General features: G+C 42.8%; 2 protein-coding genes across 3 annotated transcripts in view; one reads left to right on the top strand and one right to left on the bottom strand.

Annotated features, from left to right (window-relative positions):
* The window catches only part of KMO (kynurenine 3-monooxygenase), a 33,145-nt gene extending 23,268 nt beyond the window's left edge, over positions 1-9,877 (top strand). For both annotated transcript variants that reach the window (XM_084792693.1, XM_084792694.1), the window contains 7 exons: positions 168-289; positions 2,333-2,480; positions 3,957-4,014; positions 5,368-5,450; positions 7,154-7,255; positions 7,344-7,403; positions 8,866-9,877. In XM_084792693.1, coding sequence (XP_084648819.1) covers positions 168-289; positions 2,333-2,480; positions 3,957-4,014; positions 5,368-5,450; positions 7,154-7,255; positions 7,344-7,403; positions 8,866-9,045 — 753 coding nt within the window. In that variant the 3' untranslated portion in view covers positions 9,046-9,877. The remainder of the gene's footprint in view (positions 1-167; positions 290-2,332; positions 2,481-3,956; positions 4,015-5,367; positions 5,451-7,153; positions 7,256-7,343; positions 7,404-8,865) is intronic.
* Positions 9,878-10,647: 770 nt separating this feature from the next.
* The window catches only part of OPN3 (opsin 3), a 31,242-nt gene continuing 24,870 nt past the window's right edge, over positions 10,648-17,019 (bottom strand). The window contains exons 2-4 of the mRNA XM_084792823.1: positions 15,334-15,653; positions 14,765-15,016; positions 10,648-12,840 (exon numbers count right to left, since the gene is read on the bottom strand). Of these exons, the coding sequence (XP_084648949.1) occupies positions 12,577-12,840; positions 14,765-15,016; positions 15,334-15,653 (836 nt within the window). The 3' untranslated portion in view covers positions 10,648-12,576. The remainder of the gene's footprint in view (positions 12,841-14,764; positions 15,017-15,333; positions 15,654-17,019) is intronic.

The following is a 17,019-nucleotide window of genomic DNA, read 5'->3' as shown; positions in this document are numbered from 1 at the left end:
TCTGAGATATGGCAGAGCTTTCCTCTAGGGAAAACGGGACAAAACTGACTTCAACATTCTTCTCCAGGAGATCCCTAGTCCCAGTGAGGGCCCTCCGGTTTACTGCTCCACACTTAGTGCCACCATGACAGGTCTGTTCTCTCTCACCCCGCTCCTCTCCCTCTCAGGACAAATCTTTCACATGCACCTTGTTCATGTCCTTCGAAGAGTTTGAGAAACTTGCCACGAGTCACGATGTGCTGGACTTCTTCCGGAAGAACTTTCCAGATGCCATCCCTCTGATGGGAGAGTAAGTCTCAATGTAAAAAATGTGCCTTTTAAATTTTTGGTTTACGTTATTCCAATTTAAAAAAAAAACCTGTTTCAATTTTTTCTTAAAAATTATTTTTAAAATGCACTGGCTTGAAGCCAACAAAAGTCTAAGTGGGCTTTTTATTGTGAGTGGAGATGTGCTGAAAATTGTGCCCAGTTTGTTCCGAAAACACAGCCTCCCCAGGCTTTCCTGAACTCCCCGACTTGGTGTGTTTGTGACATTTTCTTTTTGAGAGACACAGATAAGTGTGTGATACGGCAGATGCAGATCCCAGGCCTGACCCCTTCCTAGCTGTGGGTTTTCCTATGCCCAGGGCTTTTCGTGGTGAAATGCTGCTAAAAGGATCCTACCTGCTTGAGCAGGTTGTTGTAGGACTAAGTGAGGCCATCCTGTACATATATGAGACTGTCACTATTGTTCAGCACAGTCACACAGGTAAGTTCTGCCCTGCCCACAGCTGAGCGAGTTAGCTGGCTAAGCTGGCTTATGATCTGTTACTCAACTGGCCCATGTCATCGGTGTCACCCTCCACATGTACTTTGTTGTACATGCTCATTAAGGACATTGCTTCTTCCAACTACTACTACTACTACAAAGATGACGACACACACTCCAAACACAAGGAACATGTAGCTCAGTGTTTTCCTCCAGTGTTCTCTTCAGGGGACACAACAATGCTGCAGAAAGAATGTTATCTATCTAGGCTACCACACACTGGGTGACTTAGAAGTGACAGAAACCATTTCTCTCAGTCCTGGAAGCTGAGAGGTACAAGATCAAAGCACCAGCAGCTTGGTGTCCGGTGAGACCTGCTTCCTGATGCACAGGAGGCACCTTCTGCTTGTGAAGACTCCTGGCTGCAACTACAGTACAGTTGAAATCTTGTATCCATTAGCCAACTGATTCCCACCTCCCCAGACGGGATTTTTGATTATTGTTATTTATTTCCTAATACATAAGGATTCACATTTATAATACATTTGTAAACATTATGGCCCATGTACATAACAATGTTTTTATGACATGGTACATAATACAGATATGTTTCAAATTATTCAAATGTTGCAGGACTTATCCGCTTGTGTGTGATTAGCATTACCACAACCAATGTTAACTATAATGGTGGGATTGTGTGTGTGTACACATGTTTGTACTGTATGTGTACATGTTTGTATAAGTGTGTATGTGGGGGTGGTCCAAATGTACCTGTGCGCACACATACATCCTTGTTTCTGGAGGTCAGAGGACAATGTTGAGTATCTTTCTCAATTGCTCTCCACCATATTTTTAGAGACAGGGTCTCTCTTAACCTGACGCTCATCTATTGGCTAGAATGTCTTGCCAACAAGGTGAACACCTGGGACATGATACATAGGTAGTCTAGCCAATGACTAGTCACATATGGTTTTGGTGATAGAGATATGTCAAGTAAAAGCAGCTTGTAAATGTTTTCTATAGAGCATTGACAGACATTCTGGTTCTTGAGAATACAAGGAAACATCAAGTGGAACACAGTGAATATGCGCTTAAATTCTGACAGTAGAACGCTGGTCAGTCAGCCCCAGGGATCCTCCTGTCTCTATTTGCACCCAGCGCTAGGATTGCAGACACATACTACAACCATATCCTGTGTTGACACGGACGTCACCACACTTGGCTTTTGCCTGGGAATCAGGGCTCTGAACTCAGGTCCTCATGCTTGCATCGCCAACCGTTTACCAAATGAGCCATCTATTTAGCTCCAGGATAGTGGAATTTAGGCCTAAAAGAAACTCCAATTTCTCTTTTCTTTCTTTTCCCTGGTTCTGGGAATTGAACCAAGACTGTGCATATGTTAGGCGAGTACACATCCACTGACCTACATCTCTTTCCTTCGTTTTTTTTTTCTTTATTGATGGCATTCTTGTATGTTTTTTCAGAAAAAAAAAAGTCATGGTAATAAAGCCAATAAATCTAGAAGAACACAGTAGGGTTTGGCCCCCAAGTAACCTCTTTATACTCTGCTTGCTTTCTGCCAAGGCAAGCCCTCATGAGAGACTTCTTCCTGTTGCCTGCCCAGCCCATGATATCGGTGAAGTGCTCTCCCTTCCACTTGAAGTCACACTGTGTGCTGATGGGAGACGCGGCCCACGCCATTGTCCCATTTTTTGGCCAAGGAATGAATGCGGTGAGTACTTTCTCTCTAGGGAGGCTCCGTGAGCATCCCAAGGCCTGCCTCATAGCAACTCCTAGATAGAAGCTCCTCTAAGCCATCCTCATGTGCTTCCAAGAGCACAGGCCTTCCTCTGGTCACTCCAGTTGCGCACTGAATTTCAACTCCAATGAGAATTATTTGACACAATAACTCAGTACCAAGAAAAGCACAGCATACAATGTAGCATCCTGTTTTCTTGGGTACTATGTCTACAGCCTAAATGCCAAAAATCTGCTAATATGATTGGCAGGTCTTAATAAAACTACAAAGTAATGGTCATGGAAACTGCTATTCTTGTTTAGAAAGAATAATTTAAATATAGTGCTCCTGTATTAAATGTTAATATCAGAGCTTCTCATTAACTTCTTGCATGTATGTACATGTACAGGTGATAATAGTTTAACAATCACTAGTCATATCTTGGTATGATAAGAGGACAATATTCCAAGTAAAAGTAGCTTGTGACTTTCCCACAAACAGCTGCAAGCCCTTTGGTTCATAAGAATGTAAGCAACCATCAGTTGTTGCATTGAAGATAAAGGCGCAGGTTCTGTCTGGAATTCAAATCTTGCCTCCAGGATTCACTACACAATGTGTTTTGTATAAAGTGCCTAATCCCCACCTTTTCACCAGTAGTATTACACTTTTATTAGTGTCCACTCCAATATTGGCAGAAGGAAAACAAATTATTTTTAAGTAAGATTTTATAACTGTTGTCTTGGCCTTATATGCAATCACTTATATCAAAGTTCCTATACCATAAATGATCTGCAGACATGAATTGAAAACTACATTTACTTACTTTGAATGTAATCACTATATTTGATATGAAATGTGTATTTTATGTACTTTTATGGTGTCTCTAAAGCTACAGTTTGAATGTGTAGGTCATGGAAATACGGTACTCAGGGTTCTTATTCTTTGTTGCATTTTGTATCATCTTACTAATTTTTAAGTTCTTCATGATTCAAATTGGAGATTTAGGAACAAACTTATTTTGGTTCTATCAATTTTTTTTGGCAGCCATGGGGATTAAACCTAAGGCTGCATGTATGGCAGGCACCATCTTCTACCACTGAGCTATACGCTCAGTTCATTAAACCATTCCAGTCAGTATTATTAAAGGCCTGAGCAGTTTACAACTAACTCATGTTAGAGCTATGTGCTCCTTAGTCTTCAAGAAGCATTGGGGTCCACCAAAGTCATAGATATATTCACCTCTTTGGTTAATTTCCAAATTGTTATAGTCATTACAGGGGTCAATGGGACAAAGGTGGCACCAGGCTCCAGCTGCTGGTCTTTGTATGTGATTAGTCATCAGATGAGAACCTGTTACCAACTAAGGATCAACAGCCTGTGCATTCGACCTGCATTACTAGTCCTGCTCATAATTGCTATCAAGTGTTTCATTATTTTCTGCCTTAGTTTGACCCACGTTTTTTGTTTCAGGGCTTTGAAGACTGCTTAGTATTTGATGAGTTAATGGACAAATTCAATAGTGACTTTAGTAAGTATACTTTCTTAGTGGGACACGGACTAGTCCAGGTGACTAACCGTGGGCCTAGTTACAATCCTGGCACTCTAACAGCATCTCTGTGACAGTCACTGGCCATCCCGGACAGGGGTTCATGGAGGTCAACTATAGTAATACCTGGGATAATCATCTTAGAAAAAGTTTACTGTGGCTCTCAGTTTAAAGAGTTCTAGTCTGTGATCAGTTGGCCTCCCCAGTGTGGGCAGGAGGCAGCATCATGGTAGGAGCCATCAGCAGAGAAAAAGCCCTCCTGGCCTGTACATGAAAAAGAGAGACAGGGGAGACCTGGCATCCACAGTCCCCTCAGAGAGCATGCTGAGAGCAGTGACCCAACGATCTCTTGGTACGCCTCACTCCTGCAAGGTAGCTCTTACCTGGAGAGCAAGTGTGCCACATTTGGGCCTTCAAGGGACACTAGGCCCCAGCCTAAGACAAGTGCAGTGACTCACTCACAGATAAAAGTTCAGAGGAGCAAATCATGGTAGATCTGTGCCCCTTTCCCTCCCTTCCAGCCTCAGTGGTTCGCTTTGCCTGCAGTCTTTACAGCACACCCTTAGAAACACTTATTTCCCCAAAGAAGCCTGAGCAACAGTAATAAAGGTCAGGGGTCACTTAAAGCAGTTATATGAACTCGTTGCTGTAACTATAGAAACAACTTGAAAAGGAAAAGGTTTGGTTGCATTTACAATTCCAAGGGGTCATAGTTCATGGGACGGGGGTGGCATGGCGGCAGAAGTGTGAGTCACATTGCATCCACAGTCAGGAAGCAGAGATAATTGCTGCTGGTTGGTGCACTCATTCTATTTCTCCACTCCATTGGGTAGTGCTGCTTGCATTCAGGGTGGGTCTGTCTTCCTCAGTTCCGCCTCTCTGGAATCATCCCTACAGATGCATACCCAGAGGTGTGTGTTTCCATGGTGATTCTAAGTCCAATCAAGTTCTCAATATAGATTAAACTGTCACGGAATTATGCTCCATTTGTGGAATAAGGGAGATGACAATTTTAACAGCCAATAGTCTAATATTAGTTTCATTGTAGGACAGGAAATACTCTATTAAGCTTTTAAAAAAGATTTATTTATGTGCATGTGTGTGTGTGTATACCACATGCGTATGGATGCCCTTGGAGGCCAGAAGACGGTGTGAGATCATCTGAGCTGGAGTGACAGGTGATGGTGAGCCGAGCATGGTGGGTGCTAACAACTGAGCCAAGGTCCTCTGAACAAGTAGCCAGCGCTTTTAACCACTGCGTCATCTCCCCAGCATTTCATTTTTTTTGTAGATTGTTTTAAACACATGTATATTTTATTTAATTTTGGTTTCTAGGCATTTGCCTTCCTGAATTCTCAAGATTTAGGATTCCAGATGACCATGCAATTTCAGACCTGTCAATGTACAATTATGTGGAGGTGAGTAAAGTTTGGCTTTTCTCCATGAGATGATTTGCCAGTACACTATAGGTCTTTCTATTTTCCTTTGCTTCAGCCCCATCTTCTATATGCTGCATAAGTATGTGTGCACAAGAGCACATATGTACACAAACAGTAGACTCATATGAGTGTGCATGCACATGTGTGTGAGCACGTGCACACACACACACACACACACACACACACACACACACAAAACATTCCTTAAACATAGGTAGCTAATGGAAAAGACACACATTTCTCCCTGCATTTCAGAAATACTTAGAAGATAGAAGAAGTGACAAAATATCTAAAATTTCACAAGTCCAAATTTCAAACATTTAGGAGTTAGCTTTACTCTGCTTTCATGAAATAGGAATTTGAGATACATTAAAATAATTGTGAAATCTTAAAATTTTTGAATGACTTTTTCTTAACAGAATATCCTGAGTCTTTAGAATGCCACATAATAAAAACAGCGTAGAATACCAAAGACCTTCTTGGTCAGAAATCTGAGCACTTTTAAGACTTACACATTCATTCTATTTTAAGCCAACCATCTGAAAGTCTCATGACAATTATTACTATTATGAAATTTACATACTAAGAAAGAAAAATAGTGACCATTTCTACTTCCCTTGAAGACAGAAAGAAATAATTGATCTTCATCATGTGCATCATTGTATCATAATATGATGAAATTCTAGAAGTCATTGGAAAAGTTGATATACATTGCTTGACTTTAAGAATAGGTCACAGACCAAGAGATGACCTAGGTGAAGTCACTTGCTACCTGAGCATGAAGGCCTGAATCCAGTCTCCAGGACACATGTGAAAACCTGGGTGTGGCCATGCACTTGTAGTCGCAGAGTGGCGAGGGCCTTGCTTGCTGTCAGCATAGCTCCAAGTTCAACAAGAGACTCTGCCTCACTGGAATAAGAACAGTAACAGAGAAAAACACCCACACCCGTATAATCTCTACATGCATGTGCATACAGAAGTGTGCATACCTATGCACTAAACCACACACTCAACATGTGCATGTGGATGTGCACACACACACACACACACACACACACACACACACACACACACACACACCCAGAGAGAGAAAGAGAGAAGAGAGAGAGAGAGAGAGAGAGAGAGAGAGAGAGAGAGAGAGAGACAGACAGACAGACAGACAGACAGACAGACAGAGACAGACAGACAGACAGACAGACAGACAGACAGACAGACAGAGACAGAGACAGAGATAGAGACAGAGAGAGCAAAATCCAGTCGGCTATAATATAACATTTTTTTCTAAGAAGTAATATAAACCAGGACAGAGGAGGCTGTAAGTAATCTGTGTTGCCATAAACAATGTTATCCGCTAAGTAGCAGGCAACAGAAATCGATCAAATCTTTGAGCTTACAGGTTACTTGAAATTCTGGTTCCATAAATGTCTTGCTGAAACAGTGTTTTTATATTAAAATTGTCTTCTGAGAAAAACCAGACTAGATTCTGTATGTTTTCAAGGCAATGTCTTGTCCTATTGAGATTTCTGAAGAGAGCTTGCGAATAACTATTATGGAAGTGGAATTTTATTTGACTCTTCTGTCAGCATCCATTATTGTGACAAGTATGAGTAAAGGCTAGTAGTAAGATGTTGTGAGGAGACAGAGGTGCTCATTCCAGGTGTTCAAGACTCCTGTCATTGCAGATGCGAGCGCACGTCAACTCGAGGTGGTTCCTGTTTCAAAGGCTCCTAGATAAATTTCTTCATGCTATTATGCCATCTACGTTTATCCCTCTCTATACCATGGTAAGACTGTATTGAAGACTTGCCCTCACCTGAGACCCCTGGTTAGCTATCAAAGAACACACTGGATGCTTTTTAAATCTCCCTGCAGGTCGCCTTCACCAGAATAAGATATCACGAGGCAGTGCTGCGCTGGCATTGGCAAAAAAAGGTCAGAAGAAATTACACCATTGAAAAACATGATGTGTTGAAGTGTCATATAGTTTTGTGGTCATATTTACTTCAGGGAAAATACAGACATGAAAGGACAGAAGCATGATATGTGTCTTCCAAATAAAATCTGTCCCAAGCCTAAGAGTACAGAGCACAAAAACCCAAACCAACAAACCAACCAAACAAACAAACAAAAGAAACAGAGAGAAATTAAAGAGGAAACTGAGCTGATATTTCTCAGCTTTTTACTTTATGTTAGCAATGTGATCCATTCCTGACTTTTGCATTATGTGGTATCTTTGTTGGCTCAGTTTGTAAGATTAGGCAGAACTGTGTCACTTATAAAACACTATCTAGTGAAATGCTGTGATGCAGTTGACCCATAGGTGCCATTAGATGCACTTCAGATTCCTGACTGCTTTGGGGGAATTTTATAGCTTTGCTTGTTGGTAGTTTTATTCAATGTATATACACTATGCTAGATACTTTGCTGTTAGATGTAGTCTCTACCCTGTGCCTCAGGGGCTAATAGGAAAGATGGACAAATGTGGTGGAAAATGCTTCATTGGCTACTGCAAGGAGAATATGGGAGTAGGCCAGACAGTGAAGGCTAAAGAAACACTAGCTGGCGGCCCAGGGTGTAAGGACGGCCAGCTGGAAGCTGGAGAGGCAAATAGGACCTTCAGCATCCTTCTGAAACAGAAAGATTAGCTTAGGGAGATGTGAGATGTCAGAAGGTTTAAACACCCAGGCTAGGATGTTAGGTCCATCACTTCACTGTGTGGAGAACAGTTTGGAAAGAATCGGAATCTACCTGTTAGCTCGACCTCTGTAAAGATGGATAAAATGGGGGCGGGGAAGATTGATCAGTGGGTAAAGGATTTCCTACACAAGCATGAAAGCCTGTGATGAGGCCCCCAGCCCCCCAAAAAAAGCAGCATACATCTGTAACCCTGGTCTACGGGTGGGCTGGGGGGCACAGATTGCAATGGCTTTCTAGCCAAAACAGTGAGTTTCAAGTTCCGTGAGAGACTGTCTCGACACAATAAACTGGAAAGAGAAGTGGAAGAGACCTGAGAGTGACCTGTGCCCTCTGCATGTGTACACACTGGCAAGTGTATCCCCCATGTGCGCGTGCACACACACACACACATACACACACACACACACACACATACACACACACACACACACACCACACACACACACACACACACACACACACACACACACACCAAATAAAATAGGGTTCCTGACCTCAAAATATAAACATGCAAGAGAGAAGAGCCAGCAGCAGGCACTGAAATAGGGGCAGGGACAGAACAGAGGCCAGGCTAATCAAGTTGCTGCTTGAAGTTAAAGCAACAGAGGATTGCACGCTTGTCTGTGATTTAGGAATAAAGTTTATTTCAAGATTCAAGCTCTTGATGAATGGTTTTGGACATTTGCTGTCCTTGCAGGTGATAAACAAAGGACTCCTTTTCCTTGGATCCCTGACAGCCATTGGAAGTGCCTACCTGCTTGCGCACCACCTGTCCCCAAGACGTCTGGAATTCTTGAGAAGACTAGCCTGGCCTGGAACCACTGGCTACTGGAACAGAAACACAGACATTCCCCTGAAAGTTCCATGGAGTCACTAGGACAAATTCCCTGTTTTACTAACCAGGGCAACAAGATTCTGGCTAGGAGATGTTTGGTGTCTCTTCAAAGTCAAGGACGAAAAGCATGTTTCCACTGCAATATTTAATTCACTACTGAGAAATAATAGTCAGCAGATAATTAAGCTCGGTGCAGAGTTTCTGTGTATTTGTCAGATGAGCGAGGGGAGAATGCTGTTTTCGCAGTGTTTCCAATCACTTTGCATACTTGGGCGGGTTCATTTTAAATTTAAAATGCAACAACCAAGCTCTCTTTCACTTCTCAAAAACATTTTTTTTTCCCTATAAAGGACATTATAGGATCAACACCACTCAAGGCTGGAAACCTCGGCTTGCCCAGTGCTGCTTCCTCTTTGTAGCAGCAGATGCAGCTTGCCCAAGCACAGGTTCATAGCAACTTGCTAAAAGCAGAGGCTGAGTGAGAGTCAGGGTGTTCCGAGGAGTTCTAGGATGAATCTGTTTTATTTCCCCATTCCCAGACACCAGAGCTACTGCCTCTGGAAGGTAAGGGAAGGGCTATTAATGGCATCCTTAAGTGAAGGACAAGAAAGTGTTCCTGTTAGTAATAAATATATACAAGGGTGGAGAGGAGATGGGAGGGTGTTTTCCAGAACCATGGCAACATATGTGCTTCCATTTTGGACACACAGAAGTGATTCCTTGACCATCACACTGACAGAGGCAGTGGCAGTGAACTTCATCGCAGCGCGAAGACACTCTCTCTGGTTCTTTCCTAAGATGACTGGCTGATTGGGACACTTAGAAATTCTTTTCATTGTTAGTTTTGAAAGCTATAATACTAGTTATCTAGAAAGTAAAAGCTGAGGTAATGAAGATAAAACAACTTGGCTTTTACCATATTATCAAAGACATCCTCGAATTCTAACAATCTCTGGTGTGTCAGGAAAGGAAGCAATGTTTTCCTGGTAAAGGGATGTGGTAAAGCACTTTCGTAACATGCACAGAGCCCTGGGCTAGATTCTCTAGCACGGAAAAACTAAAGTGTCGCTGCTGCTTTAACGGTATGGCCTAAATACGTGTTTATTATTTGGCTTATAATTATCAGAGTGGTATTATTTACCCACTTTCACAATCAAAAAAGACACAAACACCTAATATATTTTAGAATAGCCTTAGTTGACCTGGGGCATGCCAGATAGTACCTCGTAAGCTACCTTCCGTTGTCTCCCAGCCTCCATCCCATGCCATATGCACCTAATAATTTCTATTCGGACTACCTCACATATATAATCCCAAAACACTTTCTAAGGTTGATGTTCATGTGGGCCATTTCTTTCCATGTGGAACTCTGGACTCCTCTGGGCCCACGTGATTCTCTCCTGTCCCGTGGCGATTTTCCTCCTTCTTCCTCCCAAAATCCTTCTCTCTCCGAGCTTGAGAACCTCCCTTTGCCACGCCTACCTTCCTCCAGCCCTGCTGTGGTATCAGCTTTATTAGTCAAGCAGGGTGACAAGGTTATACAGCAATACTTGGGGTGTATGACAGTCTGCAGTGAGAATCTGCGGCTGGTGGGGGTGGGGTGGGGAGGGTGGCAAGCAATTAACAAGTACACAACACCAGACAAAAGTATAATTGTTTTTTTAATTTATCTTAGGGGCGTTGCCTGTGGCTAATATAACAGGCAGATTGACTAAGGGAAACCAACATTTAGGAGCATGTATATTTCATACGCACATGGGAGACACTCAGAAAATGAGCTGGCTTAGGGTCTGGAGAGATGGCTCAGCTAATGTGTGTGTGTGTGTGTGTGTGTGTGTGTGTGTGTGTGTGTGTGTGTGTGCACGCCCATGCTTGCCCTGCTCTTGCACAAGCTCCTAGTTCAGTTCCCAGCACCCATGTCAGGCAGCTCATGACTATCCATAACTCAGCTTCCAGGAGATCCAATTCCTCTGGCTTCCTTGAGCTCCTGTACTCATGTGCGCATAACTATACATAGACAACCCATCCCGGCATAATTAAAAACATTTAGGGGCCATAATTTCTAGAAGAAGCAAGGAAGTACATGGAAGGGGCTGAAGGGGAGAAAAGAGGAGGGAAATAATATAATTTTATCTTAAGTAAAAAAAAAAAAAAACAAAACCAAAAGAATATTTAAAAGGGGATCCATGGGATACACAAAGCTGTAAAGAAATCACTTTAATAAAAATCTAGTACATTTTAAAGACTATTTGAAAAGACAGTGAGCTGGTTTAGAAGGCCCCAATTTACATACATCATCTTCAGCATGAAATGAAGCCTTAGAGAACACCAAGACAAAGGGAAAGGACTGGAGTCCCCGGGGTAGCAACCCTTAGGAGGTCACCTTGGCAAGCAGGAGGAGGCCTTTCTTCTCAGTGACGTCCCATTCAAGGTAGCCCTGTAAAGTGGAGCGCATCATGTGGGGCCAGTACATTCTGCTCTCCCCCAGGTATTAACAATGGCACATGGGAAGAAGTCCTCTTCACTAACCTACTGAGGAGTCATGAAAATTAAATACTACCCTGTATGGAGCTGGCAAGCTGGCTTAGTGAGAAAGGGAGTGCTTTCTGCCAAGCCTGGTGGCCTGCTTTGATCCCTGGGACCCACATGGTGGAAGGAGAAAACTGATTCCCACAAGATGTCCTCTGGTTTCCATGTGCACAATATGACATGAATGTGCATGCATGCACACACACACACATACACACATACACACACACTATAATAAATTTAATAAAATGTAAGTGATAAAACATGGTATTAACACACTAAAACAGTCATTTTCATCTCTCTCTGAATGTAACTTTGTTTACTGGGAACTCCTCTCCTGGTTCATAACTTTTGACAAAAACAATGGGAAGTTATTAAAAGGAAAGGAAAATTTGTCAAACTGACTTCTGAAATGAATAGACGGAGGTATCAATCTGTCCTCAATACCTTATGTCCCATGGACATCCTCCGCTGTGGTATCACCAACCATCCACATGACTAACATGAAGTCCCATCGTTTCCCATAGTATCTTCTGGAGCCCTGGCAGTCACGCTACACATATGACAACAGCATTTGGTTTACAGAGAAAAATAGGGATTGGTTTATTACCTCCTTAATAAATAATTGGTCAAACACACAAAATGACAAAGAATAGGACCCAACACTTGAACATATTCCAGATGTCCTAGCCAGTGCACACATGTGCACAAAACAGTTATTTTTACAGTGAAATATATCTGAGAAACAAAATGTATTATGTGCTTTGGCAAATATGGTTATTCAAATGGTAAATCCTGGCATAGTAGACGATGGTGCCAGATGCTCACCTTGTGCCACCAGGAGTTTCTCATGTTATAAAGCACCCGTTGAATTAAAATAATTTGTCTTACTCAGTCACTTCTTGAAGACAGACAACATATGGGCAATTTGGATTTCCTTCAGGGCCACAGAGGTTCCGTTGCTGTTTCACTAAATGGGGACCCTGGGGCCGTCCTTACAGTAAACGGCGCGTGGCAGCTGACACAAGACTCCATCTTCTGTTCTTATAAAGGACGAACTTGGATTACATCGGCCTTGGATGGGTTGGTTCTGTCACTGTCGTCGACTGACAGGGATTCATCACTGGTGATGATAAAAATGATGGAAGAGGAGTTGAAGGTCACTTTCTTCTTTGGCCTGTCCCCATCCTTCTGTGACATCACAATGGGACGGATCTGCATTGCACTCTCGGCTGCCGGTAGGTCTTTAGCAGGCCGCTGGCATCTCAGCAGTCGGAAGCATAGGAGCTGCAGAAGGGACCTCCGAAACTGCAGAGAAAATAATAATAATAATAAAACAAAAAAAAAATGGAACAATAAAGACAGCTATAAAGTCACTACCTGGTCATTAGTTTGAAGTAAAATCCAAGACAACTAGTTGAGATTTTAATTTGGGTTCTCTGTCTCTGTCTCTGTCTCTGTCTCTGTCTCTGTCTCTGTCTCTGTCTCTGTCTCTGTCTCTGTCTCTGTCTCTGTCTCTGTCTCTGTCTCTCTCTCTCTCTCTCTCTCTCTCTCTCTCTCTCTCTCTCTCTCTCCTCTTTTTTTTCTCTTTTCTTTTCTCTCCCCTCTCATACATGTGTGTGCCTGTGCCTGTGCCTGTGCCTGTGGAGGACAAGGCCAACCCCAGGTGTCACATACCTTGTCTCTAAGCTGGCTGGCTGGCCAGTGAGTCCCCAGTGACCAATACATGCCCATCTTTCCCTGTGATGGATTGCTAACACACACATACCACCACACCTTGCTTTTCATGTGCATGCTGGAGCCTGAGCTCAGGTCCTGGTGCTTGCCATCTCCTCAGCACCCCACTCCTGCCTGCTGCCACCTTTCTTCATGAGATGGCACGGGGTGAAGTTATACAGTGATGCTCAGATCGACCTAGGTCTCCTCATTGACTTTTAGGTCTTTTGTTTGCTGTAATTCCTATTAACTAGAGTCAAAGGAATATTCTAATCCTTTGTGGTCTCTGTGCTTTCAGTGTACCTTCTGTGAGGGCAGCTTTCCCTGTGGCCTTAAGGAATTCAGACTTTAAATACTCAGCGAGCAGCCCTTGAGTGACAGCACTGGGCTGAGATCTGCAGATACGACTCGACTCGGGACTCACACTAGACCAGAGGTTCTGTGCTTCTCAGACCCACTCAGGTTTCCTCTCTGCCCATCCCCTTCAACAAGAGCCTGGGTGGCCTAGGTTTGACTATAGGGGCTGCCCGATGGGCAGGAGATGTTTGCTGTGAGGAAACACAATGTCACAGTGAGTGCACTACCTGCAGCCTCTGGCCTCATGCAAGTGTTGCTCTGTTGTCAATGTGCTGAGATTCTGAAGCTGTTTGCTAAGTATTGAGCCTGCCACCACCAACAGAGCAGATAAATGGGAAGTTAACTTGTTTGCCTTTTGTTTAAAACAAAATGAAAGCTTAATGCCTGGGCTTTCCCAGTTTGGGGAAACATCAATAAGGCCATGCATTGATTTCTGGGTTCTTTAGTGGCTCCGCCAACTATATGAAGGTCACATTTAGCTTATATTAATATTTTAAGAAACAACTTGATTATGTATTCACCAAACCACTACTTTACAAGTCAAGCTTAGTGCTCAACATGAATTGCTCTAAGAGTTATGTAAACTGGCACACATTTCCTTGCCTTCAGCTCCTTATGAATAGAACTACTGTCTTACCTGTTGTCAGTTCATTGCATTTTTTTAGGATTATTGTTTAAAGTGTGTGGTCAGGAACTGAAGCCATCAGGACCAATGGAGAGCTTGTTAGAAATGCAAACTCTCAGGAACCCAGACATTGTAAACCAGAGTATGCACTTTTAAAAGGTATTGTTTTTCTTTGAAAATCTTTTTTTTCTTCTTGAATCTTTGCCTGTTTATTTCTTAAAATATTTTTATTTCATTGTTTGTTTATGTAGTGTGTGTGTGTGTGTGTAGAGGCCAGAAGAGGGCATTGGTCCCCTGGAGCCAGAGTTGTCTGCAGTTGTGAACCACTTAAAAGGGGTGCTGGGATTCAAATTCTAGTCGCCTAGAAGAACAGCAGGCAGCCTTAGCCCCCATCTCCCTAGCATGCTTATACAAAATTCTTGACATTTGTTGTTTCGCTTTATCCTTGACACTGTTCTAAGTTGTCAGACCTCATCAAATCTATTTCTACTTGTTCCCCAGAGTGAAAACTTAGCCCTTAATTCCAGCGCTTACCTTTCTGATCATGAAGATGTAGATAACGGGGTTGTACACAGTGCTTGATTTAGCAAAGAGATAAGAAACAATGGAGACTGTTGGAGTGACCAGGTGTCCATGGCCATTGACCACCAGGAAGCGAGTCACTATGTAAGGCATCCAGCAGGTGAGGAAGATACAGGCCATCAGAAAGCACATTTTGGCCACTTTCTTTTCATATCTTAAAATCTTGATCACTTGAACTGTCTGAAGATCTTCAACACAGCGAAGCTGCAGGAAGTGAAAAAAGGATGGGACTGAAACTGATCTTTTATCTCCTTAACTTTGGGGAGTGCTGTAGCATACGGGTGGGTGTCGTCCATCTGCCTTTTCCTTGTTTGTTTCGGCTTTAGGGAGTGGTGTACAGAGAGCAAATGTCACCCCTCACTGATGTGCTTAGGGGGCAATTCATGGTGCAAAGTTCTACCAGACATTGAGTCCAGTACGGTCTTTCAACTCTGGGTAACTAGGAAGAGTCTGACTCTTTTCACATCAAATGATAGATGTGGGCATGGTTTGGGGAGGGACGCCTGCAGCCTTCAACTCACCATTCGAACAGAATACAGGATATGGCCATAGCAGTGGGCTATGATGCCCATGGGCACCACCAGGCAGCCAAGAAATGAGAAGAGCACAAAAGATGAGTCGTTGGCATCCTTGGATCTCCAGTCCACAGTACAGCCCAGTCCATGCACATCTAGGATGTACCTATTCCAGCCCAGGAGAGGTGCTCCTGCCCATGCCAAGGAGTAGAGCCAGATATAGGTAATGGCCCTCCAGGCCCAGGAAAAGTTGATCACTCTGGCATGCACCACACGGATATAACGTTCGTAGGCCAGCACAGTGAGAGTGGTTATGGAAACAAACCCTGCAAGAAAAGGAAGAAAAGTAAAGTATGGAGCAGGGCGGAGCTACAGGAAAACCACATGTCCCACCAAAAATACTGTACAGAGAATCTGAGGTCAATGGGCAGTCTGGGAATATCAAGAGATTCAGAGTGGTAACAAGTCAGGCTCCCCAGGAAAATCAATCAGGAAACGTATTTAGCTATAAAAGAAAATGCAGAATAATAACAGCATGTGGATTGTAGAACAAACATCAAAGCCCCCAAATCAGGCCACACTTTGTGCAGTGCAGCCCCTGCACCAAGTTCTCCCTAAGAGAAAGTGCAGAAGAAAACAAGCATTCATCCCCTGACTCTGCTTCTCAGCCAGCCATGGCATGAGGACCTGCTAGGACAGAGGTGCTCTTTTCCCTCACATATCACACTATGATGTTCGGTACCATCTAAAACCATGAGGCTAAAAAAACCCCTTTTCCCGTTTATTGTTTTGCCAAGTGTTTTTGTCACACTAACACTTCTAGAAGTAAGTGACACAGCCTACGAGCAGACATGGAGAAAAAGAGCTTCCAGTAATGCACCATGCAAGGCGACAGCTCCAAGATGCAAGGGGCAGCTCTCATGGGGAAGGAAAACAAGGCTGGTCTTCCAAGAAGCAGCCTGAAGGTGTTGGGGGCCCTGTGAAGAGTTCTGAGGACCAGCCCCAGCCCTCTTGCTACCTTGCTTGCTGCATAGCTTCCAGAGAGTAGGACAATCTCTCTATAGCTCAGATATTTGTTTTCCTAAAACTGAAAATCCATCCACTATAAAATTCTGTGATTAAAAAGATGTGAATTGAAAAGACACTTGGCTTAAGGATTGGCAAAATGGTTAATATTCATTTGAATCATGTGTTTTGTATGTGAAAAGGCGGAGGGGCAGCGTTATTCCCAGTGTTTGAGACATATGACATTAGTAAGAATTGCTGAATAAATAAGTGAACGTTTACTAATTTCTGACCCAAAGAAGTCAGGCTTCTAGAATACAGTGTGAGAAAACAGCACTTCGGAGAGCAAATGGTACACCTCAATTCATGTTATAGCAAAGGATTCTAAGGGTTAAATTGGATGTGTTGTTTCAGAAATCTAACTTCAGTCTATTAAAACTTCATACCAAGAATGGGATATGCTTTAATTATTTTCCTAGAAAGACATCTAGAAGCCTAGTTAATGACATAAGTTGATGTTAAAAACATAATTGTCTCTACAGAGTTTACAAATATTATTATCAAATATAATGGTATTTAATTTTATGATTAACTTCAAATGTTAAATTTTGACCTTTAATTTGTCATTAATTTACGTTGGATATGATTTAGTTCTTCACAGGCAAGAAAATTTAGTGCAAAGAATTT

The sequence above is a fragment of the Acomys minous genome, assembly GCF_964271855.1.
Source record: "Acomys minous genome assembly, chromosome: 1".
Lineage (NCBI taxonomy): Eukaryota > Metazoa > Chordata > Mammalia > Rodentia > Muridae > Acomys > Acomys minous.
The sequence above is the reverse complement of the archived record's forward strand: the minus strand, read 5'-3'. Positions and strand labels throughout refer to the sequence as shown.